General features: G+C 33.6%; 2 protein-coding genes across 2 annotated transcripts in view; both read left to right on the plus strand.

The window, feature by feature from the left end:
- The window catches only part of LOC128174766 (uncharacterized), a 35,540-nt gene extending 26,695 nt beyond the window's left edge, over nucleotides 1–8,845 (plus strand). Inside the window, exon 2 of the mRNA XM_052840232.1 lies at nucleotides 8,682–8,845. Within this exon, the coding sequence (XP_052696192.1) occupies nucleotides 8,682–8,845 (164 nt within the window). The remainder of the gene's footprint in view (nucleotides 1–8,681) is intronic.
- Nucleotides 8,846–16,926: 8,081 nt separating this feature from the next.
- Nucleotides 16,927–18,264, plus strand: LOC128173538 (uncharacterized). The gene has a single exon (XM_052839242.1). It carries the CDS (start codon nucleotides 16,944–16,946, stop codon nucleotides 18,165–18,167), a length of 1,224 nt encoding a protein of 407 aa, XP_052695202.1. The 5' UTR covers nucleotides 16,927–16,943; the 3' UTR covers nucleotides 18,168–18,264.
- Nucleotides 18,265–19,465: the final 1,201 nt, after the last annotated feature.

Raw genomic sequence — 19,465 nt, forward strand, 5'->3', positions numbered from 1 at the left:
GTTACACTCCGCCCCCATTAACTTGCCTAATGCTTTCACAATATCGTAACTTTGATAGATAGCTAATTCTTCTCACTTTTAAAGGACAGGTGACACAATCACAAAAACATTGACCAACAAGTTGAATTGTGACTGTGATACAATTTCTGCAAAATTTTTCTTACTACTCCCATTTGTTTCACAGCTATTGCTGAATTACTGAGCTGATAAGACGCGTGACCTCAATATGCATATCTGAAGCCTCTGAGATCGGACACCTTCGGTGCGACGTAATAGCCGACACACTGCCCATTCGCTGTATCTTTCAACCATAAGGATTTCTAACTTGCTCTTATCTAAAATCTGAAGTCTTTAACTTTTGCTCACTGCTATTAAAAGTTTGAAAACCCAGTACATAAACAGAGTTATTCTAAGCTTAGAAACCCCATTTCTGTTTCCTCAGCAATTATGATAGGAGTAAAAATTGTGACCTGTACTGTTAACTTTTCATTGATCTATATACTTCATGCTGGAAAACTATGTCAGATGTTGGATTTTTAAAAGATAAAAATCATCAAAAACATGGAATCATTATTTCTAAAGAAAGGATTTTAATTTGTCAACACATAGTAAGTGATAATATATAGAGACTTATCGTAACCAGGAATTTCACTGGATCTTAAACCCTAAATAAACCCTAATTAAGTTAATTGGACTTAATAAAGGATTTTTTGATTTAAGAAGTATTACCAGAAATCCTGGTACCTGTAAGCAAATATGTTTGTAAATTTCTTTAGGTCCACAAAATCAGGTGTCTACCTTAATCTCAATACTACTTGTAATAACCGAAACATCTTCTAATTTCATTTTTAAATTCCTTAATTCAGTATAAAGTAACGTATTAAAATACTGTATTAATTCTAATTTAATATGAAAACCCGTTGTTAAAAATTTGTACGTGCTATTTTTTTACTAATTTGAATATGCGTAAAAATTGGAATCAAGCAGCAATATTAACTTGTATTCAAGCTCATCTCTGGAATATTTTTGGTAGAATGTTCTATTAGTAGACCATGTAGAAATAGAACTACATGTCCGCGACATCAGGGAGATGTACCGTGTTAACTAAGTTTTACGTAAATTATTTTTGAGATTATTCAAATGAAATTTAATACCCGCTTTGTAAATATGTCCTATTGTTTGTATTGTACCATATCAAGAATACTTTTAACAGCAGATTTTTTATAGAAAGTTCCGTTGTTATTAATTTATTGTGCGCCCTTAAAGCACACTGAATTTAGATACCGACTTTTAAGAACGCTCTTTTTATAAACCAAAGTTCAAATCTGAACTTATGCATGTTACCGCCTTTAAAATATAAAAAAAAAAAAACAGTAATCAAGATCTTTACATTGACACCATTTAAGATGATAATATATTGCATTTGAGACAAGCTGATTAATTACACATCACCTAACACAACACACTTTAACATCGAAAACACCGCTATAAAATACCGTATGTTGGGAAGTTAATTACTTACATGTATCTAAGCGATAAGAGGGGTAATGAGATAACAAGTTTCAGTGTTTATATAATTAAAAAATCAAATGAGTTCATGTTATTTTAAACACACAGGTTTACAAAAAATATTATGTGAATAATTACGCATTCAAACTTTACGGATTTATAAGTATATGGTAATAAAATTAACATCATGAAAAATAATGAGTTATCTTATAAAAGAAACACGACCAGCGGTAAGCAGAGGCAACTCTGGTAAAATGTATTATTCGTATTTACAACGTTTGCACATATATTGGCTGAAAACAGTATGTCATATCCACATTACTTTGGGACAACATACATAGTTTCATATCCTATTAATTGCCAGACAACGTAATTTGGCACTAAATGTTTATATATTTTTTTGTATTATTTTGTTTCCTATAAACATTGAACACGTTGTTGTTTGATTTTATTTTGTTAAAAATGAAATTAATATACCGGTAACAATGTTGTGCTACTGCCTAAGTTCAATTAATCAAAAGTATCAGAGAGAGCATACCATTTAACAGTGAATATTAATAAACAAAGCTCATCAGTATATAGTAATGAACTATTTATTATAAAACAAGTTCTATTAATTCCAATTTAATTGATGGTTACATTTTTTAAAAATGAAAGTGATTTGGCTTAAACTAAAATTGTTTAATGCAATATTTACAGGTTTTCACAAAAGAAGGGACAGACAGAAGAAAGTACAAGAAAAATGACATGGTGGTCGTAAAGATTTCTAAGACAAAAGTTAACATTGGTGAAGTGCGCAGTGTAAATGGGGAAGACCTTGAATTGAACATTTTCAAAAGGAATAAGGGTCGCTTCACGAGTACTGATCATATTGTTAGTGTTAAACTAAGTTCCTGTTTTGCTACTGGTTTTCAATTAACTAACAGTAAAAACATTCCATCAAAGATTAAAGAGAGAATCGCGCAGGAAAATCTGAAGTTAGTGTGATTCACAAGATGCATTACATAAATAGAGATGCCAAGAATATCGAGATTTTCAATACATTATCAAACATTAGTTACTATGATGTCTACCATATATATATATATATATATATATATATATATATATATATATATATATATTAGGGATGTCAAGTCGGTCAATTTTTAGTACTCGGTTACTCGAACGTTTTTTCCGATCGAGTACCCGGGTACTCGGTCAAAGTGTAAATAAATATGAACAAGTACATTGACGGTATGTTGTAGTTTGGTGCAACGATAGACATCAGTTTTTTAAAGCCTTTGCCTTCGACCATTTGTAACGGCATGTAATCAAACACAACCATATCAACAATCGCACGTGTAATATCATCTGTCTCTACGGCTTCTTGGAGAATTGACAAAATTTGTCGTTCCCCCCGTATAGAATAATTTACTTCGCACAGCTGACATTTTACGTTTTTTGAAACTTGTTCTTTTAAAATATTTCCAGACCTTTGAAGTCGGTGGCGGCATTTTAGGTCTGTTCAATTTCTCTACTGTGTGCTATCTAATTTATATAATAGACTATATAAACGATGTTCAGTGAAAACAAATCATTAAAGTAAGCCAAAAATAAGGGTAGAAGACAGCCAAAGGTGAGAAAAGCTTGGTAACAGGTGCTTGGTCACGATAATTACTATATAAACACTGCCACAGGCGATAACGGTCATTTAGCATATTTAGAGACGTAGGAAATCCTAATTACTGTATGTACAAGAGCAATGGACATTTTAAGTTTTAAAACCGATGTTTTAATGCATTATTAAATAAACTTAGAACTATTAAAAAATATACATCCGAGTAACCGAGTACCGATTTTTGTATTTGATATTTGATATATATATATATATATATATATATATATATATATATATATATATATACACACACAAATAAATACTTGGTGAAGGTAACGAGATAGAAAAAGTGTGTTTTCGTCAGCTTGAATTTTGAACTAAATCATTGAAGATAAATATAATTAATATATGATATATAACTTATTAATTCTGCATGTTTTGTGCTGCTCCATTCTAGTCTCCTTAATTACTTATTTATTTAGGACAGACATTTATAGCGTTGAATATCATCTTGTCATTGTCAATTGATATCAATTCATATTCATGAACAAATGTATTCTAAACGTAACAACAGCGTTGAATTTGAGCAATTTTTGAGAGTTTCTTAACAAGTGGTTGTTAAGAAATACATTGTTATTGCTTCCAGAGATTTATCTTACCTTTATTATTAAGAATAAATTCTTTATCAACAAGTTGCTAGGCGTTGGACACAGAAAAACTTAACTTCTGACATTCTTAACAAGCAGTTGTTAAGAAGTTTCAAATTCAGTTTTGTGAAGGATTGCAAATGTTAAACTTGATTCTTTGCTTAATTCTTACCAACCAGTTGTTAAAACCAACAAATTTTACAGATTTCCTTCATCTTTCCCGATGGCGTTTAGATTTCGGCATTCTTAACAATCAGTTGTTAAGAGTTGCTCTCTGTGAAGCAAATTATGATATTTTAACCAAGCAGTTGTTTACACGGTTTTGTAGAGGTTTACAAACCGATAACTTGATTTTTTGCTTGATTCTTGCCAACCAGTTGTTAGGACTTGCAAACTTTGCACTGTGAGAGATTTTGGCATTCATAACAATCAGTTGTCATATTTTGCATCAAAAGCCACATTTGATAATCTAAACATGAACTTGTTACATGCAGTAACGGTTTGATTGTAAACACAATTTTCTTAACAAGTAGTTGTTAAGAAAATTTTATGAATCAAAAACTGCTACTGATTGTTAACAGTGGATTTTAGCAGTGTCAAAATAATTTTTACTTAGTTTGTAAAAGCTATTCTTAACAATCAGTGAAATGCAAGCTTGGAATCTTCTACCGTACAGTTTTCTGAATTGTTTCTCTTTGTATTTTATTCACAATTTTTGATAAGCCTTATGTCTTGAAATCGTCTATTATGTTTTAAATAAGCAGTTGTAAGGCAGTAGCTTAAACGTGGTATTCTAAACAAGCAGTTGTTAAAAAAATTCTTAAACCTTACTCTTGCAGTGATGAGGGAATGCTGATATTTTCCCTTCACAATTCATGAGTTGTCAGACCAAGCTTGGTTCTTTTGTTGTTATATTTTTTAAATACTGAAATCAATTTTCTTAACAAGCATTTGTTATTAATTGGAAATAAAAACTTTATTAGAAATTCATTGTTTTCAGTTGTTTTCTACGTAATTAACAACCAGACAAAGAATTTGATCAAATGGAATTGATCAAGTTAAAATGGAATGTGTTACAAGGAGGATTTAGAAAAGGATTTAAACCTTATGTCATCAGATGTATTAGCAATATCTGAAATATGATGAAGAGACACTGTCATTACCAGGGTACACAATGCATAGGTTTGACTCCCCAAAACATGGTACCCAAAGACCCTTCTATGGTCTTACTATTTATGTCAAGGAATCACTCACTGTAAAAAAAATTAACAAAAAGAGAGAACATAATGTTCAGTTCTTTTCCTTGGATATTGAAATTCGCAGTGGGTTACCAATATTATTTTTGTTCTTGTATATTCCCCCAAAGACAAATTTGTTGACATTAAAAAACATGCTTGGGAGTATGTTTTGAGATTGTTTAGACGATCAAAAACCTGTAGTATTGACTGGGGACTTCAATATTGACAACCTTTCATCACAAACTGGAAATATCATCAAATTCCTGTCAGAATTCAATTTTAAATACCTACCCACATATTCTACCACTGACTATGGATTTGCACTTGACCACCTAAACACAAACATTTCAGAAACTCAAATTCAAACTTTGGGGACACTTGAAGCTTACTTCTCAGATCATAAGCCCCTATATATTGCACTGAAATAGATGAATTTATGACATAGAACTTTTTTGTTGTGCACTGTTTAAAATATCTTTTAACAAGTGAACAGCTGTCAATGTGACAGCAAACCGGGTTTTCTTTTACCGGTATGTGAACTGTATCCATAATCCATGTCAACCCCTATCCATGGAAATGGAGTACCCTATATGCAATATTTTGCCAAAAAATGACTAAGTTCAAAAGCTGGTATTTTTTTCATAAATGATTAGAAATCAAAATCCTAGCAATATGCACACCTCTAATATATGTAGAAATGATTTGAAAAAGAACATCTTCTTATCTTGAAAACTGTAGGAGGAGGTATCCGTACAATGAGGGTACCCTATATGCAATATTTTGCCAAAAATGACTAAGTTCAAAAGGTAGTATTTTTTTTTATAAATGATCAGAAATCAAAATCCTAGCAATATGCACACCTCTAGTATATGTAGAAATGATTTGAAAAAGAACATCTTCTTATCTTGAAAACTGTAGGAGGAGGTATCCGTACAATGAGGGTTACCTATATGCAATATTTTGCCAAAAAAATGACTAAGTTCAAAAGGTGGTATTTTTTCGATAAATTATTGGAAATCAAAATCCTAGCAATATGCACAGCTCTGATATATGTACAATTGATCTGCAAAAGAACAAATTCCTATCTTGAAAACTGTAGGAGGAGTTATCCGTACAATGAGGGTACCCTATATGCAATATTTTGCTAAAAAATGACTAAGTTCAAAAGCTGGTATTTTTTCGATAAATTATCGGAAATCAAAATCCTAGCAATATGCACACCTCTGATATATGTACAATTGATCTGCAAAAGAACAATTTCCTATCTTGAGAACTGTAGGAGGAGTTATCCGTACAATGAGGGTACCCTATATGCAATATTTTGCTAAAAAATGACTAAGTTCAAAAGCTGGTATTTTTTCGATAAATTATCGGAAATCAAAATCCTAGCAATATGCACACCTCTGATATATGTACAATTGATCTGCAAAAGAACAATTTCCTATCTTGAGAACTGTAGGAGTTATCCGTACAATGAGGGTACCCTTTTGGCAGCCGCCCGCCCGCCCGCCCGCCATTTTCACCATTTTAACAACCGGATTTTTCCTTCGGAAAACCCGGTTAAAAATGATAAACCATGTACTTTCACTGCTATAAAAAGTTCTTGGATTGCTAACACTTAATATATTCTCATATAAAAAAAAAAAAGGCCACTCTATATTAATTCCTATTTGAATAAAAATTTACATCTTGAAAAATCTGCTTTTTGTTGACATCTGCCTTAATGTTAATAGATATCATGACAGTATTTAAGGTTATTACCACATTATTTCAATATTTTATTTCAAGAAATTGAATATATAGAAGATTTTGCACTTTATTACTATAATTATAGCAAGATATTACAATGATTTCTTAACACTTAATCAAATTCTTTCATTTTTCAATCACAGATGCTAACAGTTGCAAAAATAAAGTAAACCTTATGCACAGCCATTGAAAGTAAAAGTATGTGCTGTTGGCAATATTCAGAACTATCAAGTAGACAGAGAAAAAGGAATGTGTTACAATTGGACTGGGGGATGCAACAGATGCAATAAAAGGCACTTTCTATGACACTTCTAAACTGAAAACATTGAGTGGTGATAGCACTGTCATCGTAATGAACTATATCTTCAAGAATGAAGGTGAACCTGCGGTTGTTATAACAAAGAACACGAAAGTATTGAAAACAGGAACCATGGAGGTTCCACAGGATATACTGGAGAAGGGCAAGAGGATTGCGCATACACCACCTGTTGTGACGCGCCCTATCAAGGCCGTCAAGACCTCCCCTATTAAGTCACTAGTGTCTGTGAAGGGTCGAGTTGTCTAGTTGTCTCTGTAAGTTTACAATTCAACTACTTCTATATAATTCTTTGCCAGGTACGATTTGAAAATATTTGTCATAAAGTTTGATGTTATATATTAATACCAAATCTTAATGACAGCTTCAATTGCCCATAAATTATTTCAAACTGTTTCCTCAGTGTAAGAAATTCAACAAATGAGCAGATGTGATAATTTAAAAATAAATTGGGCTCAAATGCATTTTATATTGCCAGTTAGAATTCTCTCAGATTGAATTTTTCATTCTTTAATCAGTTAAAGTACATGCATAAAACTATTCAATTTCTGGCCCCGGGGCCATAATACTTAGATGAGCTCACTTTTGATCTCAGTCTCACTTATACAAAAGGAATCTATAGTGGAAAAGTAAGACAGATCAAGTGTGAGCTCGACTAACTTTTATGGCCCATGAGCCTGATGTTCTAATGAATTTTGTTTAAAACCCTATTTCATTTGGAAGAGACGTTTGAACGTTTATAAAAATTGAGGCCACGACACAACTTTCAAGGTAAAATTCAACGAACAATGGCGTGGGGATAAACTAATAGATATACAAAATAAATTGCATGACATGTTCGACGACCTGTTTTCACAAGCCAGGGGTCACGATGCGGATCTGGGAATAGTGGTCCTGAGTCATCCGAGTTTAAAAAATCCTCATTGTACCGCTATAATCCTGGGAAATTTTGAATGCAGACGTCACATGTCCGAAATCACCAAGGTGTTGAATTCGAATGAAAGCTTGCCCATCGACAAAAACCTTCTGGTCACCATTGGGTCTATAGATTTGCCTAAAGGACAAGATAACCCTAACAAATTACCAATGACGTCTCTTTTCGGACCCAAAAATAGTGTGGAGAGAAAAAATCCTGGCGTCGGAATCAAATTGAAAGGCTCTGACATACATGTTAGAGTTCTTATAATATGTAATCTTTGTAATCTGTAGTTTGCACAGGAAAATTCCTCTATAAGCAGGAATATATGAGATATCAAAGTAATTTTGTTATGCATTGCCATAAATAGTATCCCAGTGATACAAGTAATCAGTTAAATGTTTGCATTTGATAATCTATTGCAACATTTATGTATGCAGTTGCAAAAAAAAATATGTATACACTGAAAACCTTTTCAATGTTTGGCATACGGTATAAACTGTTTTATAATGGTTGCATTCGAATACATTGGTGTGTGTAAGTTCTGAATTTTAGATGAGTGTCTCGTCTGCCGGAAGTCGTCCGAGGGGCAGGAGAGCAAACAGTTGAAGCTGGATCAGCAGACCAGACAGCGCGAAATCAGGCGAAGATGATTCAACAACAACTGGTTGCAGTAGTAACGGGGAACGTACTGCAATCACTGAAGGAAGAGAGGAAAAACGAGATCGAGGTCGCCAGAGAGACCGTAAGCAGAAAAAGGACAGTGTACGATCAGTCTCACCAGGTACCTCCTCGTGTAAAAGTGAATCTGGCTTAGACGGCCCAGATTCCAGTGAAAGTGATGAGGTAGATTCAGACGATGAGCATTAATTGTTATCAACTCCTAATGCGGCACAAATTGACGTCAAGATATGGCAAAATATGTACATAAAATTTTAAAAAAAAACTATTGCCCAAGGAAGAGTTAGGTTTTGGGAACATGTCAGTGCACATACATGTACAAAGCTCAGTAAAATCTGATTTTTAATTGGTTATGTCAAAGAATAAGAGCATCATAAAATAAACTGATCAATGGATCTTTGCTTTCCTAAAAAGTTTACGATATATTCAGAGAAATTTCCAAAATTGGTTTCAGCGTGTACACATGTAGCATGTCACGGTATGTGTATGTCAGATAGGATAATGAGGCCTGAGCCACACCATGCGGAAAGTAACACTATGAAGAGATATACTAATTCTCAGTGTAATGTATCATCATTAAAAAATGTCATGGATTACTTTATTGGCCTTGTACCTCGGCATATTAATCATATATATCATTATCAAATGCTAATAACGTTTTGTGATAGAATCAATCCTTAATTACCTGATCTTGAAGAAATGTGTGCACTTTGTATCTTGATTAAACACATGAGTCTAATGTCACCTGTTTTTTTTCTCTTAGTTTGAATAGATATTTAAAGAAAATCAGCAACAGCATTCATAATATATCCTTGATTAATGTGACGCCGCTATGGAGGATTAAAGTTTTACATAGAAAAATAAAAACATGACCCCAGGGTCAGGGGTTCAGATCATAGGGTGGGACCAATATCATAATTGCGATATGTAAATGAAAATAGATTTATTTGGTCCATATCATCGTTTTCGAGGAGGACAGACTTCAGAACCTGTGCAGATAATGAGGTACTTCAAGAGCTTACTTTTGCAATGATGTCACTAACGAGTCTATGACTCTAGATGTACTCACATATATATAGAGAGAGAGAGAGAGAGAGAGAGAGAGAGAGAGAGAGAGAGAGAGCTATAATTTCAATATCAATATGTCCCACTGTTAGAAAAGCAGCATTGTAGGAGTGAGATCTCAAGTTGTGAATGAACTATAATTATCCCCTCGCGCAACTTGTTGCGAAGGGGATATAGCATCGCTACCGTGAGTGCGTGTGTGTGTGTTCGTATGTGTGTGTATGTATGTGTGCACTTCATTTCAATTTTCTAGTAAATTAATAAATAACCTTCCAATAGAATTTCCTCAACCTTTGCACAAATATGCCTCATTGTAAAGGATTAAAACAAATGCAATGTCATATTAATTGGTCTGATGTTATTAGTGTCATCAGAATCAAATCATGCTTTTCTCTTGTGTCCAAGCACAGCAATGGCTGATTATAGCTGTATTGTCAGGACAAGCTGCTCTTTCTGATGCTATGGAAATGGTCAACCAGGCCAGTAAACTACTATCGACCATTGCACTAGATCACTTACATGCAAATTATTTTCGCGGGGCATGGCAATTCTTAGGAAGCCTAGCCTAAACAGTTTACTTTGTACCAAGTAAACTCTCCAGCTGTATTGTTTTGTGATGCATTATGGTGCTGTTGGACAAATGCACTGAATTCCAACAAAAATGCGACAAATCCCAATCCTCACATTTAGTCTACTTTTCCTGTACGTTCATCACTCAGGGTTTGACACTAACTTTTTTACTTTGGTGGACCGCAGGTCCACTGGTCAAGAATTATTGGTGGACCTTCACAAATTCCAGTGGACCCTCATTAATATTGGAGTTTTTGTTGAATGAATTAATCCATGCTATTCACGCTTAATAAATGCAATTAATTTGAACACAAACATGTGTAATCTTCTATTTTACAGAATTTATTTCATTATCCTAAATCATCATCATTTTCACTAGTAAAACATGTTATCTTTAAAATATTTTTACTGCCAGGGTCACAATTTTTTGTAGGAAGATTTCAAATCTCCCTAACAGAAAAATATATAGAAAGAAGTTAGAGAATTAAATCAGGGAAATTTCATTAGTATTAGTTTAGATGGGAATAACTCTACAGAACGGGGTGCCCAGGAACGGGGTTCAACTTACGTCATGGCGGAAAGTGCAGGACGAGTTAACCAGATGCTTTGGCTTTCACAGTACTTGTTTACAATGTGCAAATAAATATGTATTCACTGGCGTTTTCTAATTATTTATAATTTCCAACATTTTAATGCCACGACAGATTGGTAGTAAACCTAATACATTAATTTGTAGCAATGAACTCACTGTCTCCTGTGTACATAGGAATAAATGATGTATATACATATATATGAAATGTTGTATGAAATGTATGTGAAATGGGGGCTGAACCTAAACACCCCTTCCCCCAATTTTTTTTTAAATTCTCAATATCTTGTACATGTCTGGAACATAAATAAAAATAATAGTACAATTAGACTAAAAGGAGAAAATGAAGAGGTGCGACACATTGATTACCAACTCACTGGTTTGAAATAAACAAGTTTAATTGGGGTTTTTTCAGTCATTTGCAACAAAAATAATTAAAGCTGCGTATGTTACACGATGTAACTGTATAATGAACTTTTAGATTTGTCCTACATTTCTGTTATTATTATTGATCACGCAAAAACAGGTCTGCAGTGTTCTAGTATCTGTATAACAGCCCTCGTTGCCTTGAAATTAAAATCGGTCAATTTAGTTGATGCCGTTCTTCTCGCCGGTGGCAGTCTTGGTTTCAATGTTCTGCGAAAAATAGGTTGGCCATTCCGTAGAGCTGATTCAAGAATAGACATCGACGAATTACAAGAAAAATGGTTTTAGCAATGTATTGACTAGTGTTGGGATTCTGAGTGAGGCATATTTTGTAAATTCCTCATTCATTTTTACATTTATCACATCTGCACTGATGAGAAACAAAACCAGACTCTTGTTCTTCGGATATCAGACTCTTATATCGCCATTCTTTGTCGAAACTACGAAGAATATTCTATTTATGACCCACATGCCAGAAATTCGAATGGGGATATTGATAGCCAGGGTTCAGCAGAACTTATTCATTTTGAGAATCCTGTGGAAATGGCAGCTGGCAGAAATGAACAAATAGACCTGTAACCGGTGAATATTCAATTAATTAGTGAAGATTGGCAAATCTTAAAGCAAGAGAAGTCCCATCCTATCCCATTTGGCCTTTCAAAGAGTGCCTTTGCCAATTGTTTTTTAGTCCCCTACCGGTTTTCACCGGAGGGGACTAAAGCTTTCCTCTGCGTCCGTCAGTCTGTCTGTCCCACTTCAGTTTTCAACATTTTTTTCTTGATGCGTTTGAGGAATAATATAAAATTTGCTGAACAGCTTCAAAATATCAAACTACAGATCAAGTTTACACTTTTATAGCGTCTGGTTGACATATTTTCGAGAAAATTAATTTTTTATATTCCAATCATTTAATGTTCGGGTTCGATATTCTGCATAACAGTGCATTGTTTTTCACAATATTTCCACAAACCGGTAGGGGACGTGTATTGCTTATGCAATACTCTCAGAATGCTTGTTTAATTTGAAATGACAAAGATAAACAGTTTCAAAATATTAAGGCAAATATCAAAACATGTAATGCGTATCATATGAGTTTACCTGATTTCCCTTCTTATTATAGGGCATTTTTTGTATGTTTTACAAAAGAATGGAATGAATAAATAGCCTTTCAGAAAACAATTGGTAACAATTACGGATTACTTATCCAAAACAAAACAACACAGTCTTGTTTTTCTATGCCCAAAATAAAAAATGGTATATCAAGGGGAGAACTTAAGGTTTGAGTGAAGATTATTAACGAGTAAATATGTCGTTCCCTCTACATGTAGTTCCCGATACAGAAATGGTTTAACACAAACTTTTCATTTTTTTGTTGAAAAAGGTTTACATTCATCTATATTTCTCTTGTTTAACATAATTTGCGGAAAACGGACAATGACTTTTAATAAGTCATCCGATAAGTAATGTGATAGAATTGCATTTATATCTTACTTTCTGATCAATAAAATTATACTGTTATATAAATATTCTCTTATAATAAAACATTTTTAATAAGTAAACATAATTAATTAAGGACTGTTACTTCCTTTTTGTTTGTTTTTTTTTTATCAACAATGGACGTCCTGGAGCTGGAGGTGAAAGAAAGTGATGTGCTTTCGCTTGATAGGGATCTTCGCCAGGAGTTTCCGGATAGGGGATGAAGTGCCAAGTACCAGGGTGTGGAGATAAACATTATTCTTCTTTAGCCTCTTACCGGAAACACTGGAGGAGATCCCATGTGAGAGAAATCCTCCTTTTTGACTGTGAATCTTGTGGGCATAGGGAGATAGAGAAACGTAACATCATTCATCATAACAATAGAAACATAAAGGGAAGTCGACATTCACTCAGAAAACTTCATTCAACAATTCATAAATAGATCCGAAAGGCTTGTTGCCACCAAAGAAACCAAATGACAAACTCTTGGAGAATTTGTTCAATGAGGATATTATACCAGTCCCTCTAGACAGCGATGCATTTCTTCAGTTCAACGATGATGGTTCCTCCTCGTTCCATGTAAAATATTAACTGTCACGTCATTGGTCAATTGTGATATTTGTTATATATTTAATAGAAGTATTTGTAATGTATACCAAATAAATATTTTTTATTTCAGGGTTAATATTTTAATATTAAATAACATATTTTATGTTCATCTTGGCTGTTTGAAGTTGTATTATTTCCATTTTCATTTTATTAGGGTTCGGACATTTTTGTTTTTACCGCAATATCTTATTCAAGATATTTCGGTTTTGGAGTGGAGGGAGTGTGATAGGATTGCATTTATATCTTACTTAACTTTCAGTCATATTATTTATACTTACTTTTATTGCCGACGATCAGATTTACGGGTAGATTTATAGCGAATGTTTTCCTCTATTATAGTCTCCTGCTTTCATGTCAGGCACTTGTACGTTTATAACATAAGCAAAATGTTACGACTTTTCTAATTGGTTCTAATAATTTATTTTTCATTCGGAAAGTTTCGTAGTTTTATGTAATCATTTGGAAAACACCAGTTCGAGCTATATTTACATTCAGTCATTTTGATTGGCTAAAAGAAACACACCCCCAGAGCGGTGTCTTTTAAGTCAGGTTTTGCTTTAGTCCGGCGGTTCACGTGGAATCTTCTCTAAGGTTCGAGTCAACTCACTCCCCTAGGTAGATAAGTGGGCCCCAGTCTTCGTTTCCTGTCTCGTTCATCGTTTCGTTCATAGTCTCGTTTATAGCTCGATTCTCCCTTCCGTTTCTCTTGTTCTAAATTTAACTTGGGAAACCTGTTAGGCTAGTCAGTCCGTGCGGGGTGGAACTTATAATTTGTTCGGGTTTCTTTGACTTAATATTAACAATAAGGTATGCTTAGTAATTTATCTATTTGGTTAGGAATGTAAATTTAATGTTAGCATTCCTAGATATTTTTCATTGTGAATATCATTTTTGTGTGTCTCATTTTATGCTCATTATTAAATATATTGGAAACCTTTACACTTGTTTTCGTTTACATTGAAATTGGAATAAAGGTACTTGTTAATTTGAAGTAAACGTAAATATCTGACAGAGTGATTGAGCGTTGATATAAATTTCTAGAATCTTTTACATTATTTTGGAGTTTTGGATTTAGACTTAGAAAACAGACGGATTTGAGACTGACTTAACTTAAGCGACTAGAGACATAAGATTATCATGGAACTTTTGGTATACATTAAAGTTAAAACCACTATACGATAACAGAAGGTTAAACACAGACTTATCATTATTTTGTTGAAATAAGTTTACATTCATCTATATTACATATGTTGTGAGAAGAGATTCCCAGAAAATTTGCTAATGAAACTTAATGTAATTAAATAAGTAATATAGAGTAACAAATTAATTTCCTCGTATCTGCGAATTAGTTTAAGAATGACCTACTTTCCTCTAATTCAAGTATGATTTGATAGATCGACCTTAAGTTATTCGTCATGAGAATTTACGACAAAGTACTTTTAAAATCTCTTCATAGCACTATATACCTACCACAAAACTGAGTATGTTACATTTCATCTAGATTAAATACGGTTTTGTTGTATGCAAACAAGTAAGCCTTTTCAAAGTCTAATGAAGTTGGCAAGCGGTATATGAATTTTGGACAAAATTGAAAATTTAACACATATAATCATGACAATAATAAACAATCAAACGCACAATTTCTGTTATGCCGTCTTTAAATGTTTCGGTCCTTTTCGTCATCTTTAGAATAAAGTGTTCCGCTACAGTCCTCGATGTCGGCGGAATTATCGAAGGATCCGGATCAACGGAGCACTCAGAGTCGTCTTCTTTCAGCGACGTTAACATTGTCGTCAATCTTCAATGGAATCATGGGCTCTGTACTCTCACACACCAGTATCTTGTCCACCATAGCGTCCATCTTTTCACTGTTTGTTGAGGTCAAAAGTTCTCTGTACATTTCTGAGTTAATTGACAACCAATCCTTATCCTCGCTTATCGGTTCATAGTCAATGGAGTGTTTGGGAGAATCCGGAGGCGTTATATCCTCATAGAGTAAATCATCAAAAACAGCTCTTTTGGCATTTTCCAATTGTTCGCTTGACATTTTCTTCTTTTCGCAGTGTTTCACCTCATTGTCTGAAATATTGGGAAAAACAAATAATACAATGAACGTTTGATTAGGTCAGCAATGTGGCCGATGGGCCTCTTGTTTAATAAATCTTACATCAAATTCCTGTTTAATAACGACTTTGTAAATAAGGTAATATCACATCGGATAATCACTAGTGAGTTTTGGTTTACAGATTTATTGCTTTTGATCAGCTGAAGTGGACCATGCCAGGGTGTCTAGTTTCTATGGTGGCATATCTCTGCCCCTTGTGTGCAAGTTTTTTTTCTATCAAATATGTCGACATGCAAGATAGATATGTTGACATGCAAGATAGTTATGTCAACATGCAACATAACTATGTTGACATGCAAGAAAATTACAATCAAATAAAAATTATAAAAAATTTCAAAAAATCTTAAATATTGCCCACATGTGACATCCAAGATGCTAGATGCTACTTATTTATGTCGACATGCAACTTATTTATGTTGACATGCAAGATAAATATGTTGACATGCAACTTATTTATGTCAACATGCAACTTTGTTATGTTCACATGCTACTTATTTATGTTGACATGCAACTTAGTTATGATGACATGCGAGATAAATATGTTGACATGCAACTTAGTTATGTTGACATGCTACTTATTTATGTCGACATGCGAGATAAATATGTTGACATGCAACTTAGTTATGTTGACATGCTACTTATTTATGTCGACATGCAACTTAATTATGTTAACATGCGACCTCCGTATGTCGACATGCAACTTATTTATGTCGACATGCAACTTAGTTATGTTAACATGCAAGATAAATATGTTAACATGCAAGATAAATATGTCGACATGCAAGATAAATATGTTGACATGCAACATACTTATGTCAACATGCAACTTAGTTATGTTGACATGCAACTTATTTATGTTGACATGCAACTTATTTATGTCAATATGCAACTTTTTCATTCTTGCATGCTGCTCGTTTGAAAGAGGGTATAGTTTAATCAAATCTGTGGTTGCAGTGATAGAGAAACTAACATTTTGGGACGTCATCGATCTTGTCTCTCCCACAACAGACAAGGTAAAACTCTTGTTTTAGATCTAATATAAAACTGATATTTGATGTAATGAAGATCTTTTGATTGAGCAATCTGGTCTTTTTATAATCCTACCTGATTATTATTCTTGGTGTTAATTTCTCTTTTGGTCAGTGTCTAATTCTTAAATGATATGAGTACTTCTTGTAGCCATTATATATATATAATATAACCGCGCTTTTAGTACTTCACTACCTTACATGTTAATTTTATTTAAATTGCAAATTTTTGATATAATAATAAAACGCTTGCAAGCCAAATCGTGGTATACTAGTATTTATAGAATTACTTAATAGTTTGATGTACATTTACACATGTAGAAACCAAAACAAAAATTCACTGGGTATAAAGTGTGTGTTTTATTTTACTTTTTTCAGCAAAAAAAAAAAAAAGATACAATGGGTGAAAATATCTATACACCTGCTATGGCTCAACGTTTGGTTGTGGACGGACTACCCCTCAGTAGAAATGAAATGATTGCTGTTTATTACCACTCTGGTTATACTATTCAGGAAATCATTGGATTTCTTGCGAGCAGACATAACACTGCTTTAAGTGCGAGACAAATTCATCGAGTTTTAAGGGAAATGAATCTAACGAGACGAAACAACCAGCCACGTTTGGAGGACATTGTAACGGCTATTTTACATGAACTTTCAGGCTCGGGCGGTGACATTGGCTATAGAGGAATGAGGAGACGTCTGCTAGTCGACCATGACCTCAATGTGTCTTGTGAATTGGTGCGCCTTGCATTAACTGTTTTGGACGCAGAAGGTGTAATAAGACGTAGACAACGTCGTCTTCAGCGTAGAAGGTACATTAACGAAGGGCCCAATTTTTGTGTTCATCTAGATGGCTGGGACAAATTGAAACCATTTGGAATTTCCATTCATGGTTGTGTAGATGGCTTTTCAAGACGTATTCTCTGGCTTAGAGCTTGCAATTCTAACAAAAACCCTGAATATATATCCAGATTTTATATAGACTATATCAAAGAAATAAACGGGGTTCCTGTGGTCGTATACGCGGACAGGGGTACTGAGAACTGCATAGTTCGAGATTTGCAATACGCTTTGCGATGGAATCACCAGGATCCTCTGCAAGGACTATCAAGTTTTAGGTATGGATCGTCATATAGAAATACAAGAATAGAGCGATTTTGGCGGTGTTTACGGGAAATGTGTGGCAATTTTTGGATAAATTACTTTAAGGATATGGATAATTTGGGTGTTTTTGACACATCCGATGTAGTTCACCTAGAGTGTGCTAGGTATTGTTTCTTACCAATTATCAACAGGGAATTGTACAGAGTTATACAGCATTGGAATGAACACACAATTAGAAGAAACCGCAATGCAGATTGTCCGTCTGGAAAACCAGATGTTATGTATTTTCAGCCCGAAATTTACCAAACAAGAGATTATAAAATGCCTATACCTGGTAATCTGAATGGCATAGAACAAGAATATTGTGCCTACCCTCCTGCAAATGGTGTTTCGATGGAATTTGAAGTTATTGGTACTCAAATAAGAATTGAAAACGGTTTGAATTACCCACCAAACACAGTAGAAGAAGCAACAGAACTCTTTATCCGTATAACAAACTATGTAGATCGCTTATAAATTACATGTATATACATAGATTTGACTCATGTGGTTATAAGGAGGTATCTTTTTCGTATGTTCTAAATATTGTTTGATAAAGGAATTAGAAATTGTATCTTTGTGAAGATTTTTTATTTAATTGCAAATTCGAAGTACTAGTAAAGTAGGACAAACTTCTAATTTAAGGTTAAAAATTTTAAAAAAAAGTTCCTTTTTAAATGAACATGTCATAGATAATGCATTGTTAATAATAAAATCTCTAGATCTATTCTCCCTCATTCAGAACATACCTACTTGACATTAAAAAGGACATTGTTAGATTTTGGTCACACTTTATATTACCATTTTTATTGTTCAAAATATTAAATTAATTTACTGCGCTTTGCCTTTATATCTTGAAATTGTTCAAGTAGAACATCACTGAATTCATGAATGCTATGTTATATATAATTGAGATGGTGACCATCTCAAAGGGCCCCGCTCAAATATGGACAAATAATAGAATAAAAAGTATTTCACAGCATTTTGCTTCGACATTGACCTGTAACTTAAAAATTGTCCTGTTTTTATTATTCCCGTCTCATTACCCTTACTTTAAGCATTTTACTTTTGGTTCTGAATAAGATTAAGCAAATAGAAAATATTATTCAAGGTCAGTGTACATCCTTTAATCACAAAAACTCTGTGGGTGAAATATGAGCCAGACTGGACGAAAAGAAGAAAAGATGTGCTTCGGACAAAGATTTTTCATTTGTTTACAATTCTGCTATAACCTTGATCTTAGAACATAGTTTAAGGTCACTGTATACCCTTAAATGAGACCTCGGATGGACAGATGGACGGACGGACACACCAATTACGATAGACCGCCCGCAGAGAGAGGTCCCAAAATGTCAATCGCCATGACATTTCATCTAAGGAAATGCATATATACCTTGCTGTCCACCTAACATTAGAGAAAATTATTTAAACTGCAACATCAGATTTAATGAATTTTCGGTCATAAACATCAACTTTACCAATGTAAAAAGACCCAAGATACGTGCCTCATTGCACATTGTCTTGGGTAGTAACAAATCTGCAGGCACGCACAATTGTTCAAAGTTATGTATCACACAATTTCTTTTGCATTCAAATTTAATCATTTGATTCAAAATTTTACCATTTTGAAAATCGGTCATATTTCAAAAAAGTATTTATCCAAAATGAAATCACAAATTTATCATATTGCCTGTGAATTTTTTTGCCATTCCTGGGTCTTCTGGCACTTGTATCGATTTGTGATTTCACTTTGGTTATTTACTTTTTAAAAATTA

This window comes from Crassostrea angulata, chromosome 2 (assembly GCF_025612915.1).
Source record: "Crassostrea angulata isolate pt1a10 chromosome 2, ASM2561291v2, whole genome shotgun sequence".
NCBI lineage: Eukaryota > Metazoa > Mollusca > Bivalvia > Ostreida > Ostreidae > Magallana > Magallana angulata.